Source organism: Otolemur garnettii, unplaced genomic scaffold (genome assembly GCF_000181295.1).
Source record: "Otolemur garnettii isolate 467f Iridium unplaced genomic scaffold, OtoGar3 scaffold00006, whole genome shotgun sequence".
Taxonomy (NCBI): domain Eukaryota; kingdom Metazoa; phylum Chordata; class Mammalia; order Primates; family Galagidae; genus Otolemur; species Otolemur garnettii.
This window is the reverse complement of record NW_003852401.1, coordinates 30,800,054-30,820,450: the sequence shown is the minus strand read 5'-3', so window position 1 is coordinate 30,820,450 and position 20,397 is coordinate 30,800,054. Positions and strand designations below refer to the sequence as shown.

General features: G+C 39.0%; 1 protein-coding gene across 1 annotated transcript in view; it reads right to left on the bottom strand.

The window, feature by feature from the left end:
- TMC1 (transmembrane channel like 1) overlaps nt 1–20,397 on the bottom strand; it is a 175,877-nt gene that overhangs the window by 20,871 nt on the left and 134,609 nt on the right. The window contains exons 13-15 of the mRNA XM_003783047.1: nt 20,197–20,358; nt 11,615–11,743; nt 2,368–2,435 (exon numbers count right to left, since the gene is read on the bottom strand). Coding sequence (XP_003783095.1) covers nt 2,368–2,435; nt 11,615–11,743; nt 20,197–20,358 — 359 coding nt within the window. The remainder of the gene's footprint in view (nt 1–2,367; nt 2,436–11,614; nt 11,744–20,196; nt 20,359–20,397) is intronic.

The following is a 20,397-nucleotide window of genomic DNA, read 5'->3' as shown; positions in this document are numbered from 1 at the left end:
GAATCAGAAAAAAACCTCAAATAGCCAAGACATTACTCAGAAATAAAAACAAAGCTGGAAGAATCATGCAACCAGACCTCAGACTATACTATAAATCAATAGTGATCAAAACAGCATGGTACTGGCAGAAAAACAGAGAGGTAGATATATGGAACAGAATAGAGAACCAAGAGATGAACCAAGCTACTTAACGTTATTTGATCTTTGACAAGACAGTTAAAAACATTCAAGGGGGAAAAGATTCCCTATTTAACAAATGGTGCTGGGTGAACTGGCTGGTGATCTGTAGAAGACTGAAACTGGAGCCACACCTTTCACCATTAACTAAGATAGACTCTCAGTGGATTAAGATTTAAACTTAAGACATGCAACTTTAAAAATACGAGAAGAAAGTACAAGGAAATGCTTGTAGAAATCATCCTGGGAGAATATTTTATGAGAAGGACCCTCCTCCCGGGCAATTGCAGCAACACCAAAAATACACTACTGGGACCTGATCAAACTAAAAAGCTTCTGCTCAGCCAGGAACACAGTAAGTAAAGCAAGCAGACAGCCCTCAGAATGGGAGAAGATATTTGCAGGTTATGTCTCCAACAAAGGTTTAATAACCAGAAGTCAGAGATAACTCAAATGTATTAGCAAGAAAAGAATGAGTGATCCCATCTGAGGGTGGGCAAGGGAATTGAAGAGAAACTTCTCTGAAGAAGACAGGCACACGGCCTACAGACACATGAAAAAATGTTCATAATCCTTAATCATCAGAGAAATGCAAATCAAAACTACTTTGAGATATCTACTGGCTAACTCCAGTAAGATTAGCCCACATCACAAAATCCCAAAACCAGAGATGTTGGCATGGATGTGGAGAAGAGGGAACACTTCTACACTGCTGGTGGGAATGTAAACTAATATGTTCCTTTTGTAAAGATGTTTGGAGAACACTTAGGGATCGAAAAATCAGGATAGAACTGCCTGATTATTCAATCCTGCCATTCAATCCTATATAATTCCTCTACTAGGTATATATCCAGAAGACCAAAAATCACATTATAACAAAGATATTTGTACCAGAATGTTTATTGCAGCCCAATTCATAATTGCTAAGTCATGGAAGAAGCCCAAGTACCCACTGACCCACAAATGAATTAATAAATTGTGGTATATGTACACCACATAGTATTCCACATGGAATATTATGCAACCTTAAAGAAAGATGCAGACTTTTCCTCTTCTGTGTTTACATGGATGGAGCTAGAACATATTCTTCTTAGCAACGTATCTCAAGAATGAAAAAAAAAGTTAGTCCTACTATTAAACCAATTTATAGCTTTCATATGAAAGCTATAACCCAATTATAGCCCAATAATATGGGGAAAGGGGAGAGGGAATGGAGGAGAGGGGTAAGGATGCGTGATGGGAGGGTAATTGGTGGGGCCATACCTATGGTGCATCTTACATGTGAAATTTACTAAATATAGAATATAAACATCTTAACACAATAACTAAGAAAATGCTGTAAAGGCTATGCTAACCATTTTGATGAAAATATTTCAAATTGTATATAAAACCAGCACATGATACCCCATGATTGCATTAATATACACAGCTATGATTTAATTAAAAAAAAAAAAACTAGAAAAAAAATGGTTTCTACTGTATCAACTCATCTGAACCTGTCAGAGTTTACAGCAAACATGCTTTTATTTAATAAAAGATATGACAATCATTTGCACAGCAAAAGAAATAATTCTGATGTGCAAATGGGCCCATGAAACTAGTTACAAAATGAAGATCATATTTTTAATTCAACTTTCCTAAAACATGTATTTCATCTCAATAAACTACAAAATCAATGAATGACAGCATTTTGGGGAGATATTACTTTAAATTATCTATAAATGATATTCATTTTTATTTTATTTTTATTTCAGAATATTATATAAATTATATTTTAAATACATCCAATAGTGATTGACAAACCAAAATCAGTTTCTCAGAAAGGACTTATGTTCATTTATTTCACACTTAACATGGTAATATAATCATCAGTATTTCACTATCAGATCCTGGTGTCACAGGATATAAAAATACAAATAGTCTTCATATAAATCTACCAACCCAAGCATAGACTCTCGTCATTTGATGAAGGCGGGTTCTTCAAAATAAGGAGATATCTTTGAGGACAAAGATTTATGATACATTAAAAAAAAATGTGAACTATTCACAGCCATCCACCTGGCAAAGGCAAAGCTTGAGATAGACACACACTGGGGTCGCCTCTGACACCAGGCTCCAGTGCTTTATGCAACAGTGACCTTGGAGGCTTTTCTGTAAGTGATAAATGATCCAACCCAACAGCTGGCCTACCAGATCATGCCTTGGTTGAAGATCAGAGCGAGGACGTTGCCGCTGATGTCAAATTCAGTGTATGAAGGCTAGGGGAGACACAAACGTGGATTAGCATCTCACAGAGAGAAAGTCGAAAGGCTGGTGGTTCTGCACAGGGGCGACTGGGCCCTCACTGACTTCCCTTCAGCAGCAATAGCAGAATATTCAATATGATAAATAACTGGAGATAAGTAAAATGATAAGAAAACATCCTTTTTAACATAGTAAAGCCTTTTAAAATGCTGTCATTCAATGCTCTGGAAGCATGGCAGGATAGGCTCTCTTACATATGTTGGGTGGAGTAAACACTGCAGCAACGTTTCAGAGAAACAGTTTGATGACACACGTCAAAAGCTTTAAAAAATCTCATTCTCTTTAACACTGTAAGTATCTCTAGGAAGTTGTCTTAACAAAATAATCTGAAATGCTGATACATTTTAACAAGCAAAGATGAAACCATCTAAATGCTTAACATTAGTTAATAAGTATGATCTATCCCTGCCATGAGAGATGTTGCAGCTAATTAAAACCATTATGGAGGCTTATTTACATAAGTAAATGATAAATATGGGACAATATCAAATAAAAATATGCAAAATTATACATTCATTATCTTAATCAAGTTTATAGGGAGTTATGTGCAGAGAAAAGATTAGAAAATGATCCACAAAATAGTAATAGCTTATATGTGAGTGATACACTTTTGTTGTTGTTGTTGTTGCAGTTTGGCCAGGGCCAGGTTTGAACCCACCACCCTTGGTATATGGGGCAGGTGCCCTACTGACTGAGCCACAGGCACCACCCTTATTTTAAAAGTTTTAAATATTTAACATTTTTTCAACAAAAATGTAAATTGACTTTAAAATAAAATAAGTTTAGAAAAAAATTATAACAAAACCTGAATAAGTCATTCAACTCAATGTCCCATCCCCTGGATAAAACTATCATACTCAGGGCACCGGCACCAGCACCAGGCTGCTGTCTGCCGAAAGGACATCAATGCAACAGGAGATGGTGTCTGTGTCAGGGTGGCCCCTCCTGGTAACAATTAGGCATCCTAGCAAAGAAGTTTCAATCAGCAGGATTAGTGCCAATTAACACAGGCAACAAAGCTGGCTCCTGTCTAATTTGGGATAGAGAATTCAGAGGACACAGACTCACTGGAAATAAGAGAACAAGCCAGCGGCACATATGGAATGGGCTGGAGAGGGGCAAGGAGACCACGGAAGAGAGACCAAGAGATGGGCAGGTCTCCAGCACTGCCCAGACTAACATCTCCAGCTGTGCCTCAGACCACGTGCATCCCCATAAAAATCTTCCCTGATGTGCGCGCGCGCGCGCACACACACACACACACACACACACACACACACACAAGATGACCGGAGAGAATCTCTGTTCTTCTCAAACCCAAGAACTCAAATATACATTTATAATAACATAGACTCCATCTCTGATCTGGAACTCCAAAAAACTCTTCCCAATTTTTAAGTGCTTTGTCTCAAGAGTCTCATGAGCACAGATTTCAATGTCACCATTTTCCGAAAAGGCCATAGAACTTCCCTATTTAAGTGAAAGACACGGCAATCTGCCTCATAAGCCATTCAAGGAATGAACAGTGAGGGGCAAAGCAGGAGTGGTTAACCTCAGGAGAAAGGGATGAGATGATATATAAGGAAATCATAAATAGCACTACATATTAAACAGGACTAAAATGACCTGGACAATTGCCACATGATTTCATTCAAGACACTGTTAAAGGTTATATACCACATGCTTCACTAGTTTGCAGATATTCTAGAACAGTGGTTCTCAACCTGTGGGGGTCGAATGCCCCTTTCACAGGGGTCGCCTAAATACAGATATTTACATTACGATTCATAACAGTAGCAAAATTACAGTTATGAAGCAGCAACAAAAGTCATGTTACGGTTGGGGGTCACCACAACATGAGGAATTGTATTAAAGGGTTGCAACATTAGGAAGGCTGAGAACCCACTGTTCCAGATGGATAACGTTCATGAGAGGCAAAGAAGGTTCAGTTGGCAGCTTTTATTTTAAAATCAACAATAAAAACAATGAGTCCTTCATGGAGAAAAATGATTACTTCTTATCTTGAGAACATGAACTCTGAATCTTTTTCCTCCTATGGGCTTGCTTTGCTCTGAACCACATATGCTTTTTTCTTGGAGCCCTGAGTGACCACAGATACCGGGTGGCCTATGCCATCTGTGGCCTTGGAACAGCCCTGCTCTGTGTCATTTCAAGAATCAAACCTTGGGCCTGGCTCAAGTCCACCCCCAGCCAAAAAATGCAAAAAAAAAACCCAAGAATCAAACCTTCAATTTTGGCTTCTGGAGAATGGTGTCATGATTGAGTCCACCAAACTAATGAATATTGAAAAAAATCAGCCCGTTGGATGTCTACTTCCCTTACTGTCTCACAAACACATAAACCTCTTGAGGGTCATTTGACATGAGATATTTTAAAACTAGTTGGTAAGAAAAACACAAAGAATGCCCTGGGAATCCCTGGCTCCACACTTTGTTTGAAGCAAGTACAGTTGGAAGAATAATATCTCCGATGTGTAAACTGGCCTAATGCAGAGAAAGGATACAGGGGGGCCCTATTGTACTAATAGTTTTGTGGTGGAAACATTTGACTGGAATTCAACCTTGAGTAGTAGACTTGGTCCTACCAATTTCTAGCTGGGTGAGCCGATGTCTTTAGGTTTTAGTTTCCTGACAGATAAATTAATGAAATGAACTAGATCAAGGTCAACATACTATGGCATTGCCCCAAATCTGGGCTGTCAGCAGTTTTTTCTAAATACATTTTTATTGGAATACAGCTACATTTATTCTTTGATGAATTGTATATGACTATTTTGGACTAAGACAGAGTTTAGTATTTTTAACAGAGACTGCATGGCTCACCAAAGGTAAAACACTTATTATCTGTCCCTTTACAAGAAAAGTTTGCCAACACCTCACCTAAATAATTTCTAAGACCCCCTTCTAATCTAGAAATCTGTTATTGGCTGAAAATTAGAGTCCATTACAAAAGAAGTGCTTCTCTGTAAACACCTTAGGAATGGAAATGTAATACTTTATCCAATAAACATAAAAGCTCTCTCTAAATGTGAAATAAATATAAGAAGAAAAAATTATGTATATAGTATAAAATTCAATGCTTATTTTTAATAGTAGACTTTTTAAAAACACTCAAGATTATAGTTTAAAGTTTTTAAAGCAATACTTAAACATATAAATCAATTTGCAATACACTTATTTAATTGCCTCTAAAGTAGAAAAGCATAAAGGTAAATGATGCTTGGGAAAAAAAATAAGTTTTTCTAAAACCTGAGATAATAAAATTATTCCCCTGAATTAAGTGTAATAAACTCACTTATGGCTGCTCATCCGAGTATGAAGCCCAGTAAGCTGCCAGCAACATTAAGAACCCATCTGGATTTGAGCTGAGGTCCAGAAGAGTCAAGGGGTTGGAAATGGTCTTGTTTTATTTTTGGACCTTTGTGGTGTGCTAGAGTCAGCCATCCACCCAGAGGGAAGACATATGGTGCTCACTGGACAAAAAAGCCTGGGAACATCCATTCTTTCTCTGCAAGTTTAGTTACTTGGGGCAGATGCCAACACTGTGCAAGTCAGGAGCTCAGAGGGAATCAGTTCTGTCATTGCACTGAATCACCTGATCAGCATCACTTAAGTCCCAGCTGGAATCACTCTACAAAGAGGCTGGCCTGGGCTGTGGCTCCAGACTCTTGAGCGTGGCCCCAGATGAGAACCAGCAGCATCACCTAGAAACTTTTAGAAAAGCACCTTCTGGGTGCTTAGGAACTTTTAGAAAAGCACCTTGCCCCAGATCTACTGAATCAGAAATGATGCATTTCCACAGGGCCTCAGGGGATTCTATCTGATGTTTGCTCAAATTTAAGAAACACCAGTTTAAGACAAACCCAGCCTCATCTGCTAGGATGATGCAGCCTTTGGGCTTTGCTCTTTGACCCAAGTTGGGAGTAGGATCCTGTTAATGCAGATAGACTCTGTCCACATATGCAGTGGACCTTCAAATGCAGCCTGTACTGGCCCTGTTCCCATGTTCTCACCCCATCGTGGGTTGTCGATGACTCCTTACCGAGGAGTCCATGCTGGACCATGCTATATCCCTGAGCCACTGAAAAGTATCTTCATGTTCCCAGCTAGAGGACATCAGTTTATCTTCTAATTCTATATCTCAGCCTATCTTGCTACCTCTGTTCTACTGCCAGTAATCTGTCTGAGCCAAGAGCACCCCGAGTTCTAAAACCCAGAGGTTTGGCTCTTCAATTACTCATGTTTTAGCAGTTTTTGAAAATTCTGAGGTTAAATATTACAATGAAATTCCAACACGATGAAAATTTGGTTGATGGCTTTGAAGTTGATCAGACATGGGTCTGAGGCCTACCATGGACAAGCCATGTGTCTCTGATCAAATTATTTAACATCCCCTAAGCCTCAGTTTACCATAAAGAAGAAATAGTAATAACAACCTCACAGCATTCTGCATGATTACATGGAATCATATTTTGTAAATTATTTTGTGACTTTTCTGATGCATAAGTACTACTTAAACATATAAGACAGTATAATGTATAATAGAGAATCTGGTCAGATGGTCTGTCAATCATGTGCCACTTAGTTATGAATAATTTTGAATCCCTTTTATCACACCTCCAGGAAATCTTCTATAGCTTCCATTTATATAAATCGAACAAGGATGATACTAAAAATATAATTATAAACAAGATACTGGGTTTGACTGAATGTACCCTTATCCCATGTCCTGGAAATTTTTTTACTTATTTTACTGATAAATCATAAGGATAGTGTCAATGCAAATTAAGGTGAAAGACATCCTTCCCTGAACTGTTGCAGAACACTGAAGAGTTTATAAGGGTCTCACCTTGTGCTGAATTAGAGCAGTTTAAATCCCTTCTGGTGAAAGCCATTCTGCTCCCCATGAGTCAGTGAACTGTTTAGAAACACTGAGAGCTCTCATGCTCAGGGAAGCCTTGGGAAATACTAACTTACATTACATGGTCTAGTAATCTGCTCCAAGCCAGTAATTTTCTCACCTTGGTTTATGTTCATAGGTTTTTTGTGATAATACTTTGGCCATAAATTTATTACTTGAAAAATATACAGGATCACTTGTAACCCAACTCTCTCAGATGGAACCATAGACAATTCAGCTTAACACAGTATTTTTGTTCAGAAGGGCAATTCATTGTCTTTATTTGTTCTCCGGCTACCAAAGAACCTCATTTTAATTTACAGACTCAATTTTTCATATATCAAATATAAACATTATGGTTGATTATTTCAAAATTCCACCCAACTTTAGCATTGTATGGATCTCGGAATCTGATGCAAGAGCCCACAGAGATTGGCTTTTACAGAGGTTACTGTAATTCAAGTGAACGGGCTTTTTAAGAGACACTTTCTCTGTGACTGAGCAATTCAACTTATGAGAAATTTATTATAAGGAAATAATTTATGCACACCACTATGATTTATCTATGAAGATATTTATTTACATGATATAATTCAATGCTATCCTAATATTTATCATAAACATAAGACATAATTAGACTAATAACAAATTTGAACATATTAATTATAGTACAGTTACATGCAAAATATTATGCAACCGTTAAAAAGCCTGGGAGGCTGAGCACAAAGGCTCACACCTGGAATCCTAGTGCTCTGGGAGGCTGAGATGGGAGGATTGCTTGAAGTTGGGGGTTCAAGACCAGCCTGAGCAAGAGTGAGACCCTACCTCTACTAAAAAATGGAAAAATCATCTGGGGATGATTGTAGATACTTGTAGTCCCAGATGCTTGGGAGGCTGAGGCAGGAGGATCACTTGAGCTCAGGAATTTGAGATTGCTGTGAACTATGTGAGATGATGCCACTGCACTTTACCTGGGTGACAGAGCAAGGCTCTGTGTCAAAAAAATAAAGGCATAGGAAATGGTGTTACTGTTAGAATGAAAAAAAAACTCCACACAGCCAATTTATATCTATCTATCTGTCTACGTACTTGTATACATATATATATATGTAAAAATCTATAATACTGAATATAGATGTATAGTACTTGTTTATCTACATGTAAATAATACTAATACTATTTCATATAAATAATTCACATAATTTCATTAATGGTGGAAATTATCTGAGATTTTTTTACTTTCATATTTAGCTTTATTGTTTTTTTCTCAATTTTCTACAATGAACTGTCATTATTTGGGGAATTCGGGTAAAAAGAAAAAAACAACAAAACCAATATACTTTTTGTGTGTGTATACGGCAGAATTCTAGTCCACAGTTTTCTCTCTTAGTTCTGATAGAATTCTCAAGTACCTTCTCTGCCCTTCTCAGGTTCTCCTTCCCGTCATGACAGATACTTTCTATGCCCATATTGTCAGTTAGACAGTCCAAGACAATAGCAGAGAAACATCCTTGTCAGCACTCTGTGCTCCCAAACACCTCATTTTAATGTTCTGCATCTACCCCCACGGGGCCGTGTTTTCTAGCTTTGGGACCATGTCTTACAATTGTCCCTCAACCAGGAACTCCTCCCATCTCTTAAAATCCTGATCAACCTTAAATCCCATTCAAATGCTTTCCCCTCCATAATGTCTACATTTCTACTGGAGCACACCTCTCTGCCCCTTCCTTCTCCCTCCCCTGTCTCTTCTCTCTCCCTCCCGCTTCTCTTCTCATCTCTCTCTCTCAAGTCCCCTAGCAATTGGCTTCTTCTATGGTTTGTGGGTTTTTTTGCCTTTATTTATATTGCAAGCTTGCCAGACAAATGAAAATCCCGACTGCAGGAGGGCAGTAGTTTCTCAAATTCTCCCAATTTTTCCCTAGGTGAATGTGGGTCCAGTATTGTCAGGCCTACCAATATGTCAAGGAAAGCAAGAAATTCACTTTTTAAAAAAATCTCCCTTTCTTTAACTATTAGCTCATAAAAAACAAAAATAAGCAGCAACAACACTGGGCAGACCAAACCAAAAAATATCCCTTAGCTGAATCCAGCCTGCGGGCCTCATGTGCAGGCCACAACTCCTCTGTAGGTTACGGCCTAGTCTCTGTGTTCCCTTATCCCCTGGCACAGAGCTTGCTCATGACAGTTCTCACCTAGTGGGCACTCAGCTGGGTCACCTACCCACATGGTGGGTCAGTGATAACAGGACCACATCAAAGATCCATCATCCAACATTCAGGTTTTAAAACTTGTTTTGATTCTGAGCTTTTCTCCAAAGAGCCTTCCAAAGGTGACATGGGAGAAAATTCTTTTTCTATGACCTAAAACAGGAACTTGTCTTTTTCCTGTACTTTGTGCTCACCTAATAAATAATAAATTACAGTCACTTAATTACTGCTTTTATGCATCCAGACCATGTTACGCTGACTTCATATTTGCAGGCAAAATTTCTACCACTTAAGAAGAAAGCTGCGAGGCATAAAAGGGAAGCAAAAGCCAAGCAATGGCCTCAGAAAGAAATGGCCATTTTTATGTCTGCCTCAGAGGAGCTGAATCAGGCAGGGAAAATAAAAATGAAACCAAGCCAGCCCAATACCTCATAGCAGGGACTGGGAAAGAGCCCAGCAGCAGCCCGGATGGGGGCATTACCTCACTGTCGTTCACCACAGAGCATTACCTAACTGCTTCTGGCTCATTCGCGAAGGTACCTGCAATGAGAGTGACCGAGATGACCTCATGAAAGGTACCATCTCCGTGTCGGAAGGCCAGACAGAGGATCTATCCTGGAAACTTGAAAACAGTCCTGAAGACTGTTTAGTCCAGAGACTAAAGAGCATGAGACAGGTGGTGGGGAGGAGCCATGAAGGATGTTCCTTCCCTAATGAGGAGAGAAACATCACTGGCTCAAGAGCACTAAGCCAGAATTGACCCCATGGGCACAGCCCTGAAAGGAGGCAGCGTTCTGCCAAGAGACAAGCGCTGCCTTGATGGAGCTAGAAAGAGGAGGTTCACTGCTCACACTCTCCACCAATTCGTCACACCTGCCGTGCCTATCCCAGTTCAAATAACAGTGCTGCCAGAGCAAAAGGGGTAGCAAATGAGCCCAGAGAGAAGAAAAAGAAGCAGATCATACAGGGTGTTGATGGCCTACAAAGGGATTTGGATTCACTCTAAGTGCTTAAAAGCTACCAGAAGATTTTAAGCAAATGAGCTCTATCACCCCTGGGTCATATTTCCTGGAATGACAGTAGCCAATTTTATTTGCAAAAGAAGGACAGTGAAAAGCCTACAATGTGCCACAGAGGGCTGTCCTCAGACTCTGCAGTTGGACTTGGGTGAAGTGGATTGAGAAAGCTGGTGACAGAGCCAGAACCACTGGGGGCCCAAGAAAGCCATACCATTGTTTCAGAAAAAAGAAAGTACCACTGGGCTGGATGCCCATGCTCAAATGGTTAGAGTGCTGGCCCCATGTACCAAGGGTGGAGGGTTCAAACCTGATCGGTGCCTGTTAAGCAAAAGATAAATAAATAAAAACGTACCACTGCCAGAATTGAGCTCTACCACCTGACAGAGACCTGTCAGTAAACAGGGTCTTCTTTGAAACTGGAATAACTGCCTTCACATGTCTCTGTTGAGCTCCTGTTAGACTGTGACCTTTACAGAACAAGTATCATATTTACTGAATCCTCTTATCCCCCTCTCTGCACTACCCCCATGTCTGCCTCAGAGGAGCTGAATTAGGGAGAGAAAATACTGCACATTCACTGACATGTGATCATTAGAGAGGAGCTTTACAGAATTCTAAAGAATTGACAGAGTATGTACTTGATACTAGCCATGCTGTTCTGCTTCTAGAAAGGCCAGCATGGGCTTGTGGGAGAGAGGTGCTGATGTTGGGGCCAACATTTACTGAGTTCAACATTTTAACAGGTTGACATCCACTACATTGAGTCATCCTGTGCTGATTTTACTAGAATGTTGTAAACCATGAAATCAAGTCTACCCTCATCTGAATTATACTCATACTCATTGGTCTTCATTTATTGATGTCTAAAAAGGTGATCCATCCAGAGAACTCTGCAATATCTTTGTCTTGTATAGGGTATATAAATGATTACTCACAAAGAAAAGAATCTGATAAGAGAAAAATCAGTATGATACTTATGATACTTACATATCCATATTCCAAATCCCAGCACCAGCAGTAATTGCAAAATCTCACAAAACATGCCCTGAGAAAGTCTCCAATGAGGATTGTGACGTAGGTGGTCAGAACATCAGAGACTGTCAGCCGCACAAATTCCTGTTGAGACAGTATCTGTTAAAACACACAGTTCTGTTCTCCAGTGGGCCTAGGGTAGACATCAATTTTGTCATGGTTCTAAAAAGTTATTGGCTTAAAGACTGAAATTAATGGTAAAGGGAAAAAATATTAGACGTATTTAGTAAATGAAAAGTGTATCACCCCTATTTCGTTAGTCAAAAAAATAATTATTTTCCATTCACTGTATCAAAAGTCTTTTTACTGAGAAATTTTTATAAGCATGACACAAGAACCAGAACCAGACAGGAAGATATTGACCACACAGAAGGTTTAAACTGTTGGATGGCAAATAACCCTATTTACCAAGTTAAAAGGCAAACTTGGAAAATACATTTGTAACATACATGAGAGTTAGTATTCCTAACACAATAAAAACTTTTATAAATCAGTATGAAAATAGATGAGAAAACCAATAGAGAAAAATCTTGGCAAAAGGCACAAATAAAAAATTCATAGAAGAACATACAAAGAGTCTATTAAAACATTGAAAAATACTAACACCCCACATTATCAAAATGCAAACTAAAATAATGGGTTGTTAACTCATAGGATGATAAACGTTTAAGAATCCAGACTTTTCCAAGTTGGTGTAGGTGCAGTAAACATGGACTGGCAGCAGCTGATGGGGAAGTTAAACTGGCACAGTGTCGGGGGAAATTTGTTAAGACTTATCACATTTTGAAGTGTTTGGAATTTAATCAAGAAAATTCATTTTTAGAAACATATCTTATAGTGATATTCATAAAAGCATACAAATCTTTCAGTACAACTATAAAAGTAGTGCTTCTTCCAAATAAAATTTGGAGTAAATTGAAATATACTCTGGAGAAAATTAATTAAATAATAAAAACCAAAGCTGGGGGGATCACCCTACCAGACGTTAGCTATACTATAAGGCCACAGTGATCAAAACAGTATGGTATTGGCATAAAATAGAGACATAGACATTTGGAGCTGAATAAAAAACCATGAGATGACACTAACATCTTAGAGCCAGATGATCTTTGATAAACCAAACAAGAACATACACTGGAGGAAAGAATCCCTATTCATTAAATGGTGCTGGGAGAACTGGATTACCACACATAAAAGACTGAAACTGGACCTACGCTTCTCACCACTTATAAAAACTGATTCAAGATGGAAAAAAGACCTAAATCTAAGACATGACACAATAAAAATCCCCGAAGAAAGTGTAGGGGAAAAACCGTGAAGATATTGGCCTGGGGAAAGATTTTATGAAGAAGACTTCTGGGGCAAGTACAACAAAATAAATAAATGAAACTTAATAAAACCGAAAAGCTTCTGTACAGCTAAGGAGACAACAATGAAAGCAAACAGACAACCTTCAGAATGGGAGAAGATACTTGCCTATTATGAATTGGACAAAAGCTTAATAACAAGGATCTACAGAGAACTCAAATTAATCAACAAAAAAAGATCAACAATCCCATATATCACTGGGCAAGAGACATGAATAGAACCTTCCCTAAAGAAGACAGAAGAATGACTAATGAACATATGAAAAAATGCTCACCATCCCTAATGATCAGAGAAATGCAAATCAAAACCACCCTGAGATTATCAAGTAACCCCAGTGAGAATGGCGCACATCACAAAGTCTCATAGCTACAACTGCTGGCATGGATGTGGAGAGAAGGGAACACTTTTAGACTGCTGGTGGGACTGCAAACTAATACAACCTTTTTGGAAGGAAGTATGAAGAATCCTCAAAGAACTAAAAATAGACCTCCCATTTGATCCTACAATTCCATTATTGGGCATCTACTCAAAAGAAAAAAAATCCTTTTATCATAAGGACATTTGCACTAGACTGTTTATCACAGCTCAATTTACAATCGTCAAAATGTGGAAATAGCCTAAATGCCCACCAACCAGGAATGGATTAACAAGCTGTGGTATATGTATACCATGAAATACTATTCAGCCATTAAAAAAGATGGACACTTTACATCTTTTGTACTAAACTTTTGGATTGAATTGGAACACATTCTTCTTAGTAAAGCATCACAAGAATGGAGAATCAAGAATCCAATGTACTCAATTCTAATATGGAAGCAGAAAATGATCTAATACAAGGTGGGGGTAGGGAACAAGGGAGCTGGAAGAGGGGAGAAGGGAGGATGATGGGGGGTCATAGTCTAGGGCACACCTCTTGGGGGAGGGACACAATTATAAGAGGGACTGTACCTAACAAATGTAATCAGTATAACATAATTCTTTGTACCCTTAATGAATCCTGAACAATAAAAAATAAGAATCATAATTATAAAAAGAAAATTAATTAAATAAAACAAAATGAAGGTCCACAAAATCAAATATTGTAATCTCTTAACTATATATTCTGAGAATATACTAGAAACCATTGGATTGTATACTGTATATGGGTGAACTGTACGGCATGTGAATTATATTTCAACAAAATTTTTTTAAAAGGCTAAAATTCTACAATCTGATACAAAATGTTTTTTAAAATGTACAAAATGGTATATATAGAATGCATTCATTTATTAACAATAAATTCTGTGTGCATATTCATATATGCATATGAATTTGCATAAGATGTATATATAGGCCTAGAAAAGGTCTAGAAAGTTAGAAACTGATGACCACAGCGGTATGGACTTGAATTTGTGTGTAAAATGTTTGTGCTGTGGGTCAAAGGGGAAGTTCACTATTTCCTCACAGAACGCAAAGAACTCACATGACAATGGGCAATAAATGTAAGAGGAGACATGCAATTATAAATGTTGAACCTGATGGTTCATGCTCACGAACCATGCTGTTCCTTCTCAGTAATTTGTGCCCTAAAGCTAAGACACTGGGCATGTAGCAATATTTATTTTGACAGAAATGCAGAGTGCTCTTCCATAATATGAGAAGTCTTTGGTTTTATTTCCTGCTACCTACACAGTCTCCCCTTTAAAATAACTAGGGAGGAAGACTCTTTTCATGGGGCAAAAGGCCATTTATTTGCGTAGGAGTCACGAGGTTGAGTTCCAACCTCATATCTTACAGTGGTGCCTCCTACACCCCAGACAGTCAGTCACACACCACCTTCACAGTTCCTGCCATGTCCAAATACTATCTAAAATATCATTTATCTGATCTATCTTTTAGTGTTAATAAGCTTTATTTGAAGTGTATATATCATCTGCTATGAATATATATTACCTGTAAACACAATAAAAATAAAAGTAAACACTGAAATTTAAAAATATAAGACACAGTTTTAGCTTTGGCTCTCACCAAAAGCAGTGCCTGTGACAAGGGCTGGTAAGCCCAGTACCTTTGGGGAAGTGATTTCAAAGCACAGGAGTGGGGAGTGGGAAGAATGAAGCAGCAACGGAGAGAAAGCCTTTCCCCAAGGTAGGGTAGAAGCTGTCACTACAGTATAGAAGCTGTCACACCTGGGACAAGCAGGTGTCAGTACCTCTGGGAACCCACTTAGTAGACATACAAAATAAGCCTCAAGACCATCTGCTCTGGAGACAGAAGAGGGACACATTTATCCACCAGCTCCCATGTCCCGCCAGTCTAAGGTGGCTCAGTAAGTATTAACACTCCACGTGGTGACAGCAGAGGAGGGCGGGGTAAAGGTGGGATATGCTCGCAGCCAGCCCAGACGCTGTCTGTAGGGGCTGCACGCTGTCCTTTCCTGCAGTAACAGGAACAAAACACCAGCCAAGAGGGAGCGAGGACTCTGCCTAATCTGAAAGCTCCTGCACAGTTCGACTCTCGTCCAGCTCTCTGTCTCCTTCTTGCATTGCTCTTCCCTTTGTCGTCTCTACTCCAGTCCCATTGGCCTTTTTCCAGACCTCCAAACTCCACCCTCCTTCAGTCCACAGTGTTTTTGCACATGGTCCTCGCTCTGCTCCATCATTCTTACTTCACTTCTTTCTTGAGTCAGTTTATGCAACTAATATGCATCCTTATGGCATTGCTAATTTAGCAAAACCTCCTTCGCCTCCCTGACAAGGGTAAGCTCCCTATGAAATGTTCTCAGAGTCCACAGATTTGATCCTTGCAGTGCTGGTTGCCATTGTGAATTTTCAATTCTGGCCTTTATTTGTTCCCCTTTGTGTCTGCCGTGTCTAGCACAATGCCTGCCACATGGTGTGCCCTCAAGATATATGGAATAAATATGTGGTTACTTCTGGACATAATTTTTCCCACTCATGTTCTCCTTCCCTTTCCCCAGGTCATGTCGAGTTCAGATTCTAATAATTACACTGGTTACAGGTAGGCTGGGAGGAGGGGAGACATATTTTTACATTTTCACTGCCAGGTGTGGAAGACTTCCTCAGGTGAGAAAACTCTTCACAGTGGTGGGGATGTCCCCCGCCTCCTCCTAATCAGCCTCATCCCAGTGGTTGAAATCTTGTTCTTTCCCAAGCATAGAAAGTTATGTGACCTTTCACATAAGATGCCTGTAGAGGATTAAAAATTTAAAATTAAAAAATATGTCCCTCTTCTATCTCTAGAGAGGATAATCCGGAGGCTTATTTTTATATGTCTATTGTGTTTCCGAGCATGGTGGCTTACGCCTGTAATTCTAGTACTTTGAGAGGCTGAGGCTGGAGGATAGCTGTGGCCAGGAGTACAAGACCAGCCTGAGCAAGAGTGAGATTGCCTCCTTGCAAAAATTAGAAAAACTAGCCAGATATGGTGATTCATGCTTGTAATCCTAGCTACTCAGGAATCTGAGGCAGAAGGATCACTTGAGCCCAGACGTTTGAGGTTCCAGTGAGTTATGATGGTGCCACAGCACTCTAACATGAGTGACAAAAGAAAACCCTGGCTAAAAATGAAAAAGAAAAAAAGTTTATTCACATACCATGGGAGAAATTCAGTTTAAAGAGAAGGGAATCCAAAAAAATGCTGACTCGGCACATCTTGGGGACCTGCTCTGTGCCCAGCTCCCAGTGTGCTTGTCAGGGTGTCAGGTCAGGGAGCCCAGCCTCCTGTTGAGCATCATGCCTAAAACCTTTGCATGACATCTAGTCAGATGTCTGTGCAGAATCGGTCACTCATAGGTAAAGAGAAAACATCAGGCAAGGAGGTCAACAAGATCCACAGACTACAGCATTCTGGGCAGGAGTGGGCAGAGTGTGCACTGAGGCTGATGATGCTTCTGGGGACAATTCAGCGCTGGGAATAAGGACACAACTGTAAGCTGACTATTAGGCTTGGGTTGGGCTCCTATCACTGACTTGCTGGGAAGTTTGGAGCAAATCGCCTCTCTAACTCTCAGTTTTCTCATTTATAAAATAGGAATCATGGCTAGTAATGTATCACAGAGGGTAATTCAAGGAGGTAATGCTTGGCATATGAGAAATATTAAATACATCTTAGCCAAAGCTGCTATTACCTCCTGCTGTTGCTTTCTCTCCTTCCCCCGAATGCAGAGCTCGGTATCTGGCACCAATAGCTACCCCCCAGGAAGGGCTCTGCTTGCTGCCTGCCTATCAAATGCCACTGCAGGTGAGACTGGGAGCACTTGGGGATATGTGAGAGGTAAAGAAGTCATCAAAATATCTTTTTTTTTCTTTTTTTTTTAGGAAACAAAGACTTGCTCTGCCACCCAGGCTGGAGGGCAGCAGCACGATCATAGCTCACTGGAACCTTGAGCTCCTGGCTCAAGGGATCCTCTCCCCTCAGCCTTCTCAGTAGCCAGGAACACAGGTGGGCACCACCATGCCCAGTCAATTTCAAATTATCTTATGTTCAAAAGTGAGAGGTCCTTGAGTCCCACAGGATCCTTGAGGAGAATCAAAGCAGAGGACATCCATGGAGCAGAGCGGAAACATCTGGAATGTTCTCACAGAACAATGACTGAGCCTTTAGGGTGCACTTACAGCATTAACTGCACAGAAGCTGCCCTTACTATTTATTCTGGAGTCATATTTTCAGTAATTAAAGGATAGGAATTTTCCAGATACATGGATATAGATACTGATCTCTCAGAAGCCAGACCTGTCAGCACTCAGAGATCCATCCTGTATGCTTTGTGTGTTCCCAAAGATTCCACCTGCCTCATCAACATTCCAGTTGGAGCCCAACCCCTTCCCCAGGCAGCTCCTGCAGACCTTCCCACAAGGGCTTCATGCTCCTCTGGAGAAGGAAAGGTGAAAGAGGAGAAGGAAATCCAAGTGTGAATGGCAGCAAGGAAAGATGATGAAGCCAGAAGAATCCCTACAGGCAGGAGAAACAACAGTAAAGGACAAGACAGGCTGCAAGTCTAGGGGCTTCATGAGGAAGAGCCAGTGAGTGGTATTGCCTTTAGTATTTTAAGTCAGTATGTGTGGGAATATCTCAAAAGCTTTTGCATCCAAAATGTAAATATTCTCGTAGTTAGTTAATCCCCCCTCCCTCTTCTCATATATTCCTGTATGGCTGATTCTATTAACTTTGTTCACTAGGTATTTACCTGTTGAAGGTTTCTTAGCCCTTACATCTGCCTTCTAGGATTTACAGAAGAGAATGTGTCAAATCTTTGAGTTTGTCCAAACTATATTTTGTATTTTTATTTCCTTTCTTGAATACCATGCTCTAGATTAGGGAGAAGCTTAGATGTGGTAAAAACAGACTCATGTTAAGCACCATCACCTTACTTCATTTCAAGGAAACTTGAAACATTAAAGTCTGTGAAATATTGTGTATTCATTTCTTATTGAGGCTGTAACAAATTACCACAAACTTAGTGGCTTAAAATAAAGCACTTTTACTTCTTATAGTTCTAGAAGTATAAAGTCTAAAATCAAAGTATACAGGGGGGTAGAATCTACTTCCTGCCTTCTCCAGCTTCTTTAAAGGCTACTTACCCCCTTAGCTCTGGTCCCCTTCTCCATCTTTAAAGCACATCACTTCCAATCTCATATCTCAGTTTTGTGACTTTGCCTCTTTTGAGTCCCACTTACAAAGACTATTATAATTTCATTAGGTCCACTCAAATAATCCACGATGACTTTTCTAACCAAACATCTTTAACTTAAACTCATCTACAATATCCATTTTGCCATGTAAATGGAACTATAGCCATAGTTCTAGGGATTAGGACATGGGTAATTTTGGAGGACCATTATTCCTACCATACCCTGAATCATAAGTACCTCTCTACCAAGTACAGACAACTTTTATTCCATCTCATTTCATGTATTCTATCTCATTCCATTTATTTATTCCATTTTCATGTCATATATATATTTCATACATGTCTAGATGTATGAAATTTGCATGTCTACAAATCAGATAATTATTTACTTGAGTAAGGGATTTAATCTGGCCCCTGAATGTTTAACAAGTAAAGTAAAATAAAATTCTTAATTATACCATACTCTTTATACTCAGTCTTCAATGACATATGTCTAATTACATACATTTACCTTCTTTTTCCTCCACAATTGAAATCACAGTTGACTAACTTAAGTTTGATAAGCATCTATTGAAGCTAAAGATAGCTAATGATGTACATACATATTTAAGTTCTATGAGTTTCATAAGACTAATGATAATTCCTCAATTTCTTCTCTTATCTTACAAAAATAAGTGTATTAAAAATTATTGAAATAATTTCACATGCCTACATTACTGCTGTAACAGAACTATTATGTAACAAACAGAATCACTATGAGATATTTTAAAATCTTTGTTCTCAATGAAAAACTAATGCCCCAAGTCAGTTTGTGAAATGCACATTAATGATGTCAATTCTAGTGAAATAAGATCATAAATTCTTCAAAATATAAATCAGATCTTTATAGAAATAAGAGAATTGTAGTAGATTTTTTCGTGTTTTTTGTTTTGTTTTGTTTACCTTGCTTTTCCTTATTGGATAAAAAGTCACATGAAATGTTATTTCTTTCTCTGGTAAAAATACCACTTAGTCTTGCACTGGGATCCTTTACAAAATCATCAAGAATACAAATACCTTAAAATAGTATTTCCTTTAACTCTTAAGGGAAAATCATTTGACAGGATTGAAATAACTAAAATTAATGTATGCTCCCCAAAGAATCTACTTTTTGTTTTGTTTTATAGTAAACAAGTAACACTAGAGTTGCATTTAAATACTTGCTTGAGCCTGCATCTAAAGCTGGGTGCTTTATCACAACACAAACAGATAGAAAGCATCTCCTCATACCATTTTAAACTATCCCTTTTTAATATAAAATTATAAAAGGGATATACAAGTAATAATAATACTTCACAGGATGGATATAGAACTGAATGAGAAAATATTGATGTATATGAAATTCAGAGCCAGCACATAGCAAACATTCAATAAACATTAGCTACTTTTATTAATAAGCAATAAAAAAACCTGAGTACTATTTTGGAAAAAATCTTGACTTTGCTCTGACTCTGGCATCCACTCACTGAATGCCATACACTTTTGTAGGTAGCATTACCTGTCCCACCATTGTTTCCCAGCAGGGTCCTCGAGGCACATCTGCAGGGTGAACAAAGAAAGGTGCCCCAGTGCTATTTCCAGAGAGGGAGTCATTGTAAGCCTTGATCATGTTGGCTTCCCACAGGGTAATATTGGCCTTCACTAGCTTCTCCTCTTCGATCTGGAAAGCAAAGGCATGGAAACAAAAAGAAAAACAACA